General features: G+C 36.5%; 1 protein-coding gene across 5 annotated transcripts in view; it reads right to left on the minus strand.

Annotated features, from left to right (window-relative positions):
* Nucleotides 1–15214, minus strand: part of PATJ (PATJ crumbs cell polarity complex component) — a 365401-nt gene that overhangs the window by 248921 nt on the left and 101266 nt on the right. For all 5 annotated transcript variants that reach the window (XM_061121728.1, XM_061121726.1, XM_061121727.1 and 2 more), the window contains exons 19-22: nucleotides 14284–14400; nucleotides 12220–12615; nucleotides 6275–6395; nucleotides 642–816 (exon numbers count right to left, since the gene is read on the minus strand). In XM_061121728.1, coding sequence (XP_060977711.1) covers nucleotides 642–816; nucleotides 6275–6395; nucleotides 12220–12615; nucleotides 14284–14400 — 809 coding nt within the window. The remainder of the gene's footprint in view (nucleotides 1–641; nucleotides 817–6274; nucleotides 6396–12219; nucleotides 12616–14283; nucleotides 14401–15214) is intronic.

Raw genomic sequence — 15214 nt, forward strand, 5'->3', positions numbered from 1 at the left:
ATTCAAATCCAGAAGTCTCACCTTCACTTGATCTTGTTCCCCAAGTATCCACATCAGGGTAGACCTCAGCACAAATCCTTGGAGGCACGTATTTAATTAACTCCATTTCACTTCATTTTTCTATGGATACTTGAACCCTCAACATGTCCCAAACTAAACTCATCATTTTCCTTTCAACCTGTTCATGCTCCTACAATCTTATGCCAAAGAATTAATGGTCCTGCTAGCCATCTACGTGCTCCATTCAGAAACACAGGTCATCTTCTTCTTCTCACTTTCCACATGTTATCAGTCAACAATTCCTATAACCCCTCCAACTCTTAAGTGCAATCCTTCCTCAATTTGCCCTCAAGTATTTCTTGCTTGAGTTGTTAAATTCTTAATTAACCTCCATTATCTGATTAAAAACTCTACATAATCCATTTTGCACACAACTGCGAGAATACAAAATTATATATATTGTACAATTTTAAGTATGGGAAATTCTCACAGTAATTGTTTAATATAGTAGGTTTTATCCAAAATATTTTTCTGCACTTTACAAATGTTCCACCATAAACATGACCTGTTGTTATTGTTTTTAATAGAAGTTAAAAGAAAGCTACTTTATAATGTGAAGATGCAGAGAAATAATATCATACCATGCATCAGTGGTATATCTAGAAGACAACATTCCTGCATATGCTGAAACCTTGGAAACAGCTTGAGTCCTGGAGAGTTGATATAGAGGCAAATCTTCTTGCTCCCTTCTCTGAGCCACAACAGGAAGTTCAACAAGCAAGCCAGGACCCTGCACATCATTTGGAATCATCATGCCTAAAGAGCAAAACCAGATGTTGGTGAGCACAGGATACATTCATTCATTCTTCATTCATTCAACAAAGAGTTATAGATATCTACATGGGCAGGCCCCATTCAGGTAGAAGACTTATTTATATTAAACTAAATAAGCAAAATATTTAACATGTCAGATGGTGGCAGTACTATGGTTAAAAAAAAAAAAATCTGCAAGGAAGGGAAATAGGGATTGCTCAGTGGAAGAGAGTTATAATGTTAAGCATGGCTTCAGTGGAAGACAGTTACAATGTTAAGCATGGCTTCAGTGAAAAGATATTATTTCAGCAATATGAATCTTTTATCAAAAGAATCTTATAAGTAAGTCAGAAAGAGAAAGACAAATACTGTATGATATTACTCATACATGGAATCTAAAAAAATACAACAAACTAACAAATAAAACAAGAGCGATGCAGATTCACAGATATAGAGAATAAACTAGTGGTTACCAGTGGAGAGACGGAAGCAGGGAGGCAATATAGGGATATGGAGGGGAAAAGGTTATTATTGGATTATGTGAAACTTTTTTAAAATGTAAAGGACTGTAGAATTTAAAGAATCTTTCGATTAAAAAAAAAACTAATCTCCTTTACGATGGAGGTTATCTCCTTCAGTTCAGTTCGGTTCAGTTATCTCCTTATTTTACTACAAATTTTCCTTCATTGATCTAGGCTGTCTCAATTACAGACACACTAACATTTCACTGACTTAAAAAAAAATTCAACAGAAAAACAAATAATCAAATGAAAACACATTTTTGAAGGGCCTTTGTTTATAAATTCCAAAATTCTTTTACATTTGTTATCTTATTTAATTCTCACATTAAACTAGTTACAAGAGACACTAGCAATCATATTTTATAGATGGGGAATTCCAGGCCGAGGAATTTTGCCAATTAGAATGTGTGAATTTACCTAACATGTCATCTGTGTCACTTTTCTATTACAAAAAAAAGGAATAAGTAGGGCAGGGCTGTGCACACAGTGCTATGGTACATGTTTGGAGACCTTCATGCAGGCTGGCATAAACCCATTCATCGCTCTTAGGATACTCCTCAGTGTCCATTACATCTAATCCATTACAATTCCCAGCCAATCTTTCTTCACTATGTTATACAAATATAAAAAATGGTGCATCAAATGCCTCCCTTCAATCCATACATTTATAGTATATTTTGGAAACCTGGCTTATCAGAAAATTAAAAATGATCACTAGAAGATATAGATACTCTTCTAAAACTTCTCCTATAACCATCACGTAAACTTTCCATGTCTTCATATTGAACAGATTTTCTAGTAAACTCACTTATACTTCTGCTTTTTATCTTGTCTAGACACTTTGAATCAGGATCTGATCAGTTGGTAACACTGATTAATACAGTATAGGAAATACATCAGAGAATCTGAAGCGAGGGGTGAAAGTAACTTTAACACTCAGGTGGTATTAAAGGAAGTCTCAGGTGCCTCTCCCCCACCACCAGGCACCCCTCAGCCCACCCCTGGGCCCACATTCATGCCTGCAGTCAAATCCATAGACACGCACCACTGCTCTAGCCCCCTATGTCTACTCTTCCCCTTAGGAAGGACTGGGTGGGATGGAGATTCTGCAGAAATGGCCTAAAATGAGAGTCAAAAGAACAGAGAACTGGCTTATTTGCAGAGCTAATTCCCATCCAGCTACACTGGTAAAGCCGCCTATTAAATTACAGCACGGAGTTTCATAGGACGCTGCAGTTTGCCTAAAACTTTTCACTACCTGCTCCACACAGGGCTGCCCATGCCCTTTGCCCACTCCTCCTCCTTGGCAGTGCTCAGGTACACATCTCTCCTCTCGCACCGTGCTTGACACAGGCGACTTCACAGGCCTGCTCGTCAGGTGCCCCATGGCATCTGGGAGCCCGTAAAATAAATCACATCCTTTGGGGCCTGTGCGGTTGTTAGGTAACAGCCACAACAGGAAAACACAGTTAGGGAAACAGGAAAGTTAAAAAAAAAAAAAAAAAAAAAAGTCCCTGGATAAACAGAAGTTAATGCTTCCAGGAGAGGAATGGGAGTAATTTCCAAAAGGTCTATACTTAGTTAGGTGCAAGAAGAGAAAGATAAACAAAATAAAGGCAAGAAGAATCCGTGCAGAAAAGGGGTTGCTGTACAAGGTAGCAACCAGACAAGAAAAATATAGGTAGGGAACTGGCATACTGATAAATCATGCCAGGTAAATCATGTCAGAACTGGCATGCTGTTAAATCACCACACACGAGCAGCATATCACCTTCTCATGCAAGAAATAGTTCTTAAGCACCCACTGTGGTAACACAATCAGATATAAGCCTTGCCCTCCAGAAGCTTATTGTAAGAGACCAGTATGTGAATTCACAAGTGTGCCTGACTCTGGGTGCAATGACAGAAATTCATCCAGGTTCACTGGAGGCCCATTTTAGGTAGGGCCAATCAGACTGGGAAATAGAACTACTTTCGGTCTTTGAGGATACCTGATTTTAGAGCTGACTCACTGAAAAAGACCCTGATGCTGGGAAAGATTGAGGGCAGGAGGAGAAGGAGGCGACAGAGTATGGGATGGTTGGATGGCATCAACACAAAGGACGTGAATTTGAGCAAACTCTGGGAGATGGTGAAGGACAGGGAAGCCTGGCGTGCTGCAGTCCATGGGGTCACAAAGAGTCAGACATGACTTAGTGACTGAACAACAACAATTTTAGATTAAGTACAGGGTGAAGAATAACCCTTTACATATAGGTTTTCAAAAATAATTTAACTGCTCATAAGTAACTCATAAAGTCTCTGTTACTAACAGAGTAGTCAAAGAGCTACAGATTTGAAAAAGCCCTTATAGAACACTTAACCCAGTTGCACCATTTACAGCTGCGGAAGTGGGGAAGCTTGGAAAAGTGGGTGGTTTGCCTGGTGACATAGCAGATTAACGGCTTAGTACTGAGGGACCTGGGATTGAAACTATACTGACTCTGTATCAATAATTTCTCAGTTCACCCATGGTTAGCATTAATCCAAGTACTTGCACTTGCCACACAGCATTCTGGCAGCTCTCAAAAAATTTTTTGCTATGAATGCTCAAAAATAAATTCACTGATAGTTGAAAAATTTTCCAAAACACATGTGGTTATGAACACTTTCCTAGTGAGGACAGGCCTAAGGTACACATTTGTAGCTTAATACCTAAAGCTATAATCTCCAAAAATAGAATCCAAGTGCCTTGCCAAATATTAGATTAAGGCAGTACAGTAGGTTGATTGATGGTTCACCTGGATATATATATCTGCCATAGAACCTATAAATGAGACCTTACATGGAGAAAAGGACTTTGCAAATGTAACTAAACTAAGTATCTTGAGATGAGACAATCCAAGCAGGCCCTAAATCCAACAACAGGTGTCCTTCTAAGAGACAAAAGAAGAGAAGACATGGAGAAGAGGACAGGGCCAAGTGAGGATGGAGGCAGAGATTAGAATGAAGCAGCCACAAGCCAAAAGATGCTGGAGTCACCTGAAGCTGGACAGGGAGAACAACAGATTCTTCCCAAGGCCTTCAGAAGTAGCTGCTGCTGCTGCTAAGTCGCTTCAGTCGTGTCTGACTCTGTGCGACCCCATAGACGGCAGCCCACCAGGCTCCACCGTCCCTGGGATTCTCCAGGCAAGAACACTGGAGTGGGTTGCCATTTCCTTCTCCAATGCATGAAAGTGAAAAGTGAAAGTGAAGTCGCTCAGTCGTGTCTGACTCTTAGCGCTTTCAACAGAAGTAGCACAGCGTATTAATTTAGGACTTAGGGGCTCCAGAACAGTGAGAGAATTAACTACCGGTGTTGTAAGCTGCCAGGTATGTGGTAACTTGTTAGAGGGCCCTGGGAAACTCATGCAGGCAGCAGAAGTCAGAGGAAATAACTTTGGAGTTACTTAGATGATACCTAGAGGAGGGCTCAGAGGAAGGTTGAATCATCCCATGAGGACAAAGTCCCTTCCCCTGTCTTACTCCTAACTCCAAAGTCCCTCTTCACAAACACTCACCCTATATTTCCAGCCCATTGCTTTCAATCCTGACAGTATAAAACAGTGAATGGGTCACAACCTGGGGCAATTCTGTCTCCCAAGGGACTTTTTGACGATGTCTGGAGACATTTTGATTTTGATCATGACTAGGAATGGGAATACCACTGGGATCTAGCATGAGAAGGCAAGGAGGCTGCTAAACACCTGACAATGCGCAGGGAAGCTCTCCACAACAAAATTCTCTGATCTGAAACAATGCTGGATGTTACTATAAATTATTAATATCAATGGCAATCAAACACATTAATTCATTCATTTGTGCCATAAAAGAGGGCACAGAAATGTGGTGGATTAAAAAATAAAAGGCAAAAAACAGTATACAAGGAGAATTTTTGTGGAAAAAATTACATTTTTCTCCTAGCCACAATCAGTTATACATTATGAAAAATTGAATAGACTCACTTAATCTAAGATATTCAAATTAACCATCTTAATTTTTTAAATTAACTATTCATGATGTGTTCTGACTGGCAGGGAACTGGCAATTGTTATCATCTCATAGATGCCTTCAATCTTTAATAACATTAAAAGAATCCCATTCTTTTAGATTTTACTTGATAGAATGTTGAATTCATATAAAACAGTTACATAACTTTCGAAAGGTATCTCTCTCTCCTAACAATATATTATCATATAACATAAGAACTGCCCAAAGAGAAAGACTTTTCCTATAAGTAGAGTCAAAACAAGTGAAGGACAGCATAAATCCTGAACAATGGCTCTATAAATCCCAATACTTTGAGTCTCTCCTAGGGAATCTTAATATTACAATGACATTTGATATTGCAGTGTTGGATAAGGAAATATTACTTTTTAAAGTCAAGTTTTCAAAAATATATAAGAATCAATATGGGAAGAGGCAAGGAGAAGCACTATACTTTTAGGATTCTTTAATGGAAACTAAGTTATTAATGCACCAAAATTGACTGTAATATATGGCTATAAAAATGTTTCATAAATGTTTAAAATATGTCTCTCTTTATTAATATTTAACAACCCCATTCAATGAGCTAACAGTATACTTAATAGCATCAGAGATTTTAATATATATTAGTAGAGACTTATTTCAGATTCAGTATATGGCACTAGTTTTAGTTGTAATCCACACAGCTAATAAAAAGCAAAATGAGGCAGGGAAAATGCAGCCCTCACCAAAAGCAGAATCTGAAAGCTCTAAGTTGAAATATGAGTCACATTACTTTTCCAGATATTTTGAAACAGATGAATTAATAAGCAGATTTCAATTCAAAATATTATAATGAATGAAAATATGACAGTAAAATTCATCATATGCACAAATAAAACTGAAAGATTGCAAAATAATGTAACTTGTGTTTATGAGAAATGAAAATCACAAACCTAAATCCAGACTACTCTTTGTTAATGAATTAAGATTTTCCAGATCATCAAATCTGCCTTGTTGAATGTTTCCTTCAGTTGAGGGTATGGAGAGGGAATCGATGCCAAAGTTCTCTTTCATCTCGAGAGGAAGAAAAACAGAAATGCATTAGCACTTTATGATAAAATGTGGAACACCATAATGTTGTTCAACCCAGATCATAATGATAGTGGAAAACTGGCCCTGCAAACAGGCCTTCTCAAGTAACGTTTTATACTGTGGTAAGCAGTTACAAATGCTAGTAACTTAATATCTGCAAGAGAACAGGCTAGTAAAAATCTGTTTTTTCCAAACACTGGATTTTTTAACAAAAAATTATTTTATAAACATTAATAAATGCATTAAAATAAACATTCACCAAGGTAGAGGAATAAAAGATCTATCAAGGCAAGCAAGGTCAATGGTTGATACACATTATATTCTGGATCAGGCTGGATCACAACTTAAATAGTTTCGTTGCTGATCTGGAAACACCTGGTGAGTTTTCACAGCCTTAAGAAACAGCTGGTGAATTTTCATAGTTCTAAGCCTTTGCTATGCCCTCCCTTACACTCTTATCTACCTAATAAACAACCTGTTCCCCGAACCTAAAACTCACAGATAAGCACAGTCAGTAGTTACTATGCTTTCCCTGTCTTCCTTTTGTACAAATGTCTTTTATGGTTTTCCAAAGTTATAATCTTCCAGAACATACAATTTTCACTGATGTATTTTATTATGATATTAAAAAAACATTTATATGTATGAAATTAAATTGCAACATATGGCCACCACAGACATATACCTTCAATCAGGGGTTCCCAAACTCCAGGATCTAATGCCTGATGATCTCAAGTGAAGCTGATGTAATAATAATAGAAATAAAGTGCAAAATAAATGTAATACGCTTGAATCATCCTGAAACCATCCCCCCACCATGGTCCGTGGAAAAACTGTCTTCCACAAAACCAGTCCCTGGTGTCAAAAACACTGGGGACCACTCACTGCCTTAATTCATTTAAGGTTAACAGCACTGTATTATTCTCTGTTGTTGGAAATTTAGGTTGTCCAAAACAAAAACATAAATTTTATTTTTTACAACAGTCCACATTTTTTCCTGATTATATAGGTCATACTTCAATAGTAAGAAAAAGACCTCTCATAAGCTGATGTACCAAATACTGCTAGATTTTATCAAATAGATTATGAATATAATTGAGTATAAAACTATATCAGATACCCAAAGGAACCTAGAGTACATAGAATTCAACTCAAATATTAAATAGAGGTGAGAAAGGAAATATGACTAGTTAGTAGTCTAGAATAAAACAAGAAGAACTTCTTAAAGCAGAGACTAGGAGGAGATGGGAGCCACTGAGTATTTAAAAAGAAAAAAATTTACAATCATTTTTGAACCGTTTGGTTATTTCTTTTAATTAATGGCAATTAGGTAACTGAGGAATAAGAATTGAGACCTTAATCTGAGGTTTCAATACAGTGAATATGAAAGGTTAGACCTTTAGAAAAATCAATTCAGTTTTTTTCCTAAATAGAGAAGAAAATGAGAGCATAAATTTAGTCTCAGACAAAAAGAATCAGATATTTTCAAAAAGAGAAAAGGACTTAGACATTTTTCCAAAGAATATTTGAAGATGGCCAATAAGCACGTAAAAATTTGCTCAATGTCACTAATAGAGAATTACAAATCAAAACTACAGTGAGCTACCACTTCACACCTATCTAAAAAACAGAAAGCAAGTGTTAGTGAAGATATGGAAAAATTAGAAAATCCGTGTATTGCTGGCAGGAATGTAAAATGGCACAGAGGCTATGAAAACAGTACATGATTCTCCCCAAAATTAAACAGAATTACCACATGACCCAGCAATTTCACTCCAGGGTGTGTACCACCCAAAATTTGGTTTTGAACAGATGTTTGTATAGCAGTGTCCACAGCAGCATTGTTTACAACAGCCAAAGACAGAAACAACCCAGATGTCCATCAATTGATGAATAAGCAAACAAAATGGGGTATATACATTCAATGGAATGCTATTCAGCCTCAAAAAGGGAGAAAAGGCTGACATGCTACATGTATGAACCTTGAAGACATCACGAAAAGTGAAATAAGTCAGACACAAAAAGATAAATATTGTATGATTCCATTTACATGAGGTTCTTTGAACAGTCAAATCCTTAGACACAGAAAGTAGAATTGTGGTTTGTTGCCAGAGGATAAAGGAAAAGGAGAATGAGCAGTTTATTGTTTAATGGGTACAGAGTCTCCACTTGGGAAGATGTAAAAATTCTAGAGATGGGTGGTTGTAATGGTTGTTCGATAATGTGAGTATATTCATTCCATGAGAACTGTAAGCCTAAAAACAGTTAAAATGGTCAACTTCATATAATGTATATTTGATCACAACTAAAAATAAAGAACCAGATCTATCAACCTTGATGGTTTTATCCTTCAACTAAAATGGAGTAAGAGTGTGGTGGAGAACGAAAAGCTTATAAGTAGTTGGGTACTATTTGCACTCCACAAACATAGCTATACTTGTAGCCCAAAATAGATATTATCAAATATAATGAAGACAGAATGATAATGTTTCACTGCCTTCTAGAGGACACCCTCTAAATAGAAGAGTACTGGGAATTACATATTTGTAAGGCATGTGACTGTGTTTTTAAAATCCACTCACCCAGAGCTTATAATATTAAATAATAAATGATCACTATGGAGTCCACCATAATAACAGTAAGACAAAGACCCAAGCCCATCCTGATCATGTGGGCACAACTGTTACAGCGGGTCAGGATATTCCACCCAGAAATATGCCACTTGGGCAGAGAGAGTATTCTGAGCTGAAGAAAAGAAGAGACACAGAAGTTTCCTATCCTCCCCTGGTTCTCAATCACCAAAGATGACTCTAGACTCTTTCCACCTCAGAGATGACACTAAGAGAAATGTATATGACAAACATTACTAAAACAAACCTTATGGTCCATCAATTTCCCCCATAATATTTACGTTCACACAGTAGCTAACCCTAAAAGCCTGAATCCCTTTCCCTCTATCTTGACACTCGTCTACAAATGTACTGTCCTTCATTAAGATGCTACATAAGCCCAAGTTCTAATCCCTCCTTTGAGTGACCTTTCACTGAGTTTTTCCTGTATATATGCATGCTGCAGGTGTTAATAAATTGGTTTTGTTCTGATAGTCTGTCTTTTGTCAGTTTGATTTCCAGGGCCCCAGCCAAAGGAACCTAGGAAGGTATAGGAAAATGTTTTTCTTTCCTCACCTACACTCATCACTGTGGGATATGGATGGGAAATGGGAAAAATAGCTAATGCTCATATATCCAGAAAAACTATAATTCAAAAAGATACATGCACCCCTATGTTCACAGCAGCACTATTCACAATAGCCAAAACATGGGAACAACCTACATGTCCATCGACTGATGAATGAATAAAGATGTTTAGATATATACAACAGAATACTACTCAGTCATAAAAAAGAACAAAATAAGGCCATTTTCAGCAACATGGATGCAACTAGCAATTATCACACTAAGTAAACACCATATGGTATCACTGACATGAAATCTAAAATATGACACAGATGAACCTATCTATGAAACAGAAACAGAATCATGGACATAAAGAACAGACTGGTGGTTGCCAATGGGAAGGGAGTTGGGGAAGAGATGACCCTCCTCCTGGTTGCAGTCAGTAGATATAAGCTTTCATATATGAATGGATACAACAACAAGGTCCTACGGTATAACACAGAGAACTACATTTAATATCTTATGATAAACCATAATGGAGCAGAATAGTTAAAAACATGACAAGAAAGCCTGGCATGCTGCAGTCTATGGGGTCACAAAGGGTCAGGCACAACTTAGCCACTGAATAACAACAATGTATGTATAGCTGAATCATCTTGCTGCACGTCAGTAATTAACAAACGCTGCAAATCAACTACACTTCAATTTAAAAGAAAGAGTTAATGCCCCAAAGCGGGAACATATAATTACTTAAAGAAAGTAAATCTGTTTAGATAAGACACATTAGGGCTAAAACAATCTTAATCAATGCCAGTTTAAGGAGCCTATAATTTCCTACAGGTTACCTAGCAGAATCAGACAGCTGGGAAATTTAACAGTTAGTAACTAGGAACTGTGTCCTTCAAACTGTGAGCACTGAATGTTGTTTCAGCAAGCTTTATAATGAGTTTGATAAATAATAGAGGAAGTGGCTACTCTGTGGATTGATTGGGTCATCAATATAAACTTACAAGAGGAATTTTTTAAAAACCTAATGTTATACAATGATACTTGAGATGAGAATAAATTTTGACTGGTAGTATGGATTAAAAAGTTACTATATCTCAAACAACATAGATGGAAATGAAGAAGGTATGGTTGCAAAACAGTGTTGAAAAAATCAAAAAGTGATTCTAGTAATAATGTAGACTCTGACATTAAATATGCACTGAAGGAATATGAGTAAAATTCTATCACTAAATGCAAGAACAGGCAAACACCTGATATTTTACAGGTTTTAAAATAGGGACACTTAACTAAATATATAAAGTATGAATATACTATTCATCTATATCTCTAAAAGTTTATATATTAAAATGGGACTATATTTCAGGTTGTCTTATATTTGAGCAAAGGGAAAATTTTATTTTTATAGAAGAAAACAGACATAACAAGAGTATTTATTTATATACTCATAATTTGCTCCATATAACTAAATATTCTGTTTGAGGTCAAGCACTTAACAGACACAGGAGTGGGACTGAGTGGGACTGGCGGAGATAGAAAGAACCAGTGTCAACAGCAACACACCAGGTGACTCTATGTCACCTCTGCCCATATGATTCACATAATTCCAAAGCATCTGTTCTCTGGTAGACTGCCCAGAGTCCAGTATCAAGGGTAATCCTCAAGGGTTCCTTAAATACATAAACATAGCATCTTGCATAGCAGAGAGACCCACAATGAAATGAAAAAGGGAGGAAGGTCGAAGGGAGGCAAGGACAAAACCCAGCTCTACCTGCCCTGGGAGAGAACAAGCTAAGGCTGCTTTGCACATCACTGCAGGGGAGCTGCTGGCCTCGCTGAGGAGGGCAGCGTACTGTTCCGAACATGCTGCTCTGTACTCCATACACAAAGCTTCCTCTTCATTTGCTCTGAAGTTAATTTGGGTCAGGAAATAAGCAAAAATAAAACATTAAAAACATCCCTACTGAAAGATTCCAGTTGGTGACCTGTTAACCCTAATTTTATTTTTAAAAATAAGTTTATTGGTGATTTAATAGCAAGAGAACACCTAGTAAATACAATGCATTCCTGCCAAGTTGTCAACAGGCCGTATCACAAATGTAAGAATAATTTTCTAGAGTTCAGTGGCTTTCTATTTAGTATTGTATATAATACAGAGGACAGTGTGGATAAGCAAGACAGAAATAACAGATCTTTAATCAATTTTGCCTTGATTTTCCTTGACAAACATGGTATGTGAGAAATACAGAGCTATATCTCCCTGAGGGGATTTTTTTTTTTTTTTTTTAATCACAAATGATGAAAGAACTCTTCCTTGAAATGGGTATCAGGAGGAAAACATCACTAAAAAAGCAAGGTTAAAAACAACAACAACAACAAAAACCACATCATAACAGCAAAGCAACTATAGCTTATTGAATCCAACTAGAAGTTATACAATAAAGAAATGATGAGCTTTTACTTAAAAACAAAACACTGTATGGTACATTTTTGAAAAAACAGTGTTCGATGATGAAAAGATTCGTTAAATTGTGTTCGTATGTTTAAAAGTTACACGACTGATGGACAGAGATGGGGAGGGGAGGAGTCAGGAAGGATGAGGAAGATGCACTCTAATCCCTTACCATCTCTTCTGGGCTACAGCCGCACTGTTGCATGTCCTGAGGGTACATGCTCATCATGTGCCCTGCTTCTTGAGGCTCGGGCAGTTCACGATCCGGGAACCACTGTGTACCAAAGTGAACCTCCTCCATGGACGGAACAGGAGCAACCTCTTGAATGTGTGATGAGGGATACGACTCCAGGGACTGAAGTTGGTCTTGATAGAGCTCATATTCTTCATCAACAAGCATTTCTCTTTCTTCACCCATCTCCTGCAACCTAGGGACCATAAATTCATGCATTTCCCAGGCCTCCTTGCTATTGTCTATCTCTTTTTGTTGGGACTGGAAAGCCTTTCCCAAATCTAGAAATGGCTCATCCACAAGCTCTTCTTTAAAATAGGGCTCATCTCTAAATCCCTGTGAATAAAAATTGCAAAAGAAAACAAAACTTTAAACTCTGTCTTAAAGCTGCACTCTACACATTAACTGGAAAATTAACCCCTGGCATAACTGCAGTAACGGTATTATATGCCAATGCATGGTTAACCCAAACAGCTCTCCATTACAATAGAGGAGAAATATAACCTTACTGCCACACAAACCTCAACCTCCAAAAGGAAACAACAAAAGAGGCAACAATCTGCCTTTGGCAAGGTGACTGACTAGTCTAAAAGGTTTGTTACACATTAACCACCTGAAAATTCTCAGAAGAAGGAGTTTTGTTAAACTGCTAAGCTGAATATTTAACTCATGCATCTCATATAAAAAGTAATACATAAGTATGGATACACTTCATACCATCTCAGAAGAAAGCAAAGACTTAAAAGGTCAAGAACATCAGGCTTATGTAACTCAAAAGAAGTCATGGGCTCTTTGAATGTTTACAAAATCTTCTCTATAAACTAAAGATATAAGGAATATGTGCAACTACTTTGAGTATGACTCTCTTATAATACACCATTTAACAAAAGTTAATTTTTGCATTTGCATGAATAATATAAAACAAAAAGGAATGAATACAGTATGCTCTTCAATTAATTTCAAACTTCGCTAATCAAAAGAGCAAGAATATAGAACTAAAGCTAGATAGTCTCCCTCACATGAGCAGAAACCTTGTTGAGTTCTTAGGAACACTTGAGGAATATATGAATCTGCTGAGCCTTTGACCTAACTTCAAGGGACCTGAGGTTGCTAAGCACAATAAGGCCCAATTCCCTCTGAAGGATCAATGACATTTCCTATTTTAAATCCGATTCATTAAATATCAATAAATGTACATTCATGAAAAGAATCTACACCTTCCCACTGCTTCCTCAGTTGCAGCTAAACATCATTGTAGTGACGCTTTTAAGTTAATATAGTGTGGCAAATACTGTAACCTAGTTATTTTAAAAAAGAAAAAACTGTATTTAGAAGGTATATTTAAACATGTCACACAGTTAAGAAATTGTAACAAAAAATGTATAAACTGAAAAAAAAACATAATGGACACTACAGGACTACATATCAGGTTTAGACACTGTCAACAAACTATGCAAAGAATATCAAGACAGTTGTTATCAAGTTAAGAAAAATCATCCTCTGACTACTAAAAGCAAAATAAACACAATTCACTTTAAGAATGAAAAAGGAAAAGTTTCAAAATATACTTTCTAATATTAAAGCATAAAGTAAGGTTTGACTAAATAATTCTTCTTTAGAAAGTATTCAATAAGAAGTTCTTCTGGGGAAAGAAAATAAGTTCTTTAGTATGGCTCTTATTCTACAGCATTTTAAGTGCAGGTCTATTTTCAAAACTCTCTCTACTCTCAAAATTTTAAGAGTGTATTAGTGATATAAAGTCAGGTATGTTTGTTCTTTGAAAATGCCTTATACCTAGCCGATGTCACTTACGGAGGCAATGTGATACAAAAGAGAAAAGATTTCAGTTTAAAAAAAACAACTTTAAAAAAAAAAAAAAAAAAAAAAACAACTTTAAAGGGTGAGACTGTTTAATTTGTTTCTATTTAGCCAAGACAGTAAGAATAAGCTTTTGTCTTCTTTATAATAGCAACTATTTAAACGTGAAAAAAATGTACTAAATACCTGGGGTGCTTCAAGTATTAAAGATGAATTTATATCATGAATTGTTCCTGAAATTTCAGTCTTGTCTTCATTATTGCTTGAAAGTAAAATGCGACTTTCTTCCTCTTTATCACCTTCCTGAAAACAGAAGCATTTAAAATTTTTTAAGTATGATTGAAGAACTGTTTTTGTAAACCATGAACCTATTTTTTATTGAGTTCTAACTGACCTACAACATTATATTAATGTTAAGTATACAACATTTGGTATATGTATATGTTGCAAAATATGTTGCAAAATAATCACCATGAAAAGTTTAGCTAACATTTGCAACTTTCAAATACACCACACAGTATTGTTATCTACAGTCCCCATGCTGTACCTTGCATCCTTAGGACTTATAACTGGAGGTCTGTATCTTTCAACCACCTGCACCCATTTCGCCCATTCCCAGCCCCCAGCTCTGGCAACCAAAGAAGCACTTCTGTACTGAAGAAAACATTTTGGTTTCAAATGTTTTTCAAATTAATTCTCATCTTTCCATTAAGTGCAAGTACATAGTACTTAATGTACATTGTTTCATTAGACCAAACTTTTCTTTAATAATTTTAAAAAAAGCCATATTCAGGTCAAAAGGGATTCCTTAAATAAAAAAATCACTTTCCCAGGAACAGACCTTAATATTAAGAAACGCCTAAGTTTATACAGGATGATACTCAAAATATTTAACAACGGTACAATGGAGCCACTCCCCATCAGAAGAAGGACAACCATCCTAGTGCTCACCAGCGTAGCATCAGCTCCAGGTCATAACACAGCCACTATCTACCAAGTCCTAAGGATACATCACAATCCATGGTAGACACGTTTACATGCTTTTTCTCAGCTTAATCTTTATATTAAGAACTTAGTACCAGTTCTATTTATTTATTCTATTAGGTCAGGATTTTAT

This window comes from Dama dama, chromosome 20, assembly GCF_033118175.1.
Source record: "Dama dama isolate Ldn47 chromosome 20, ASM3311817v1, whole genome shotgun sequence".
In the NCBI taxonomy this organism is placed as follows: Eukaryota; Metazoa; Chordata; class Mammalia; order Artiodactyla; family Cervidae; genus Dama; species Dama dama.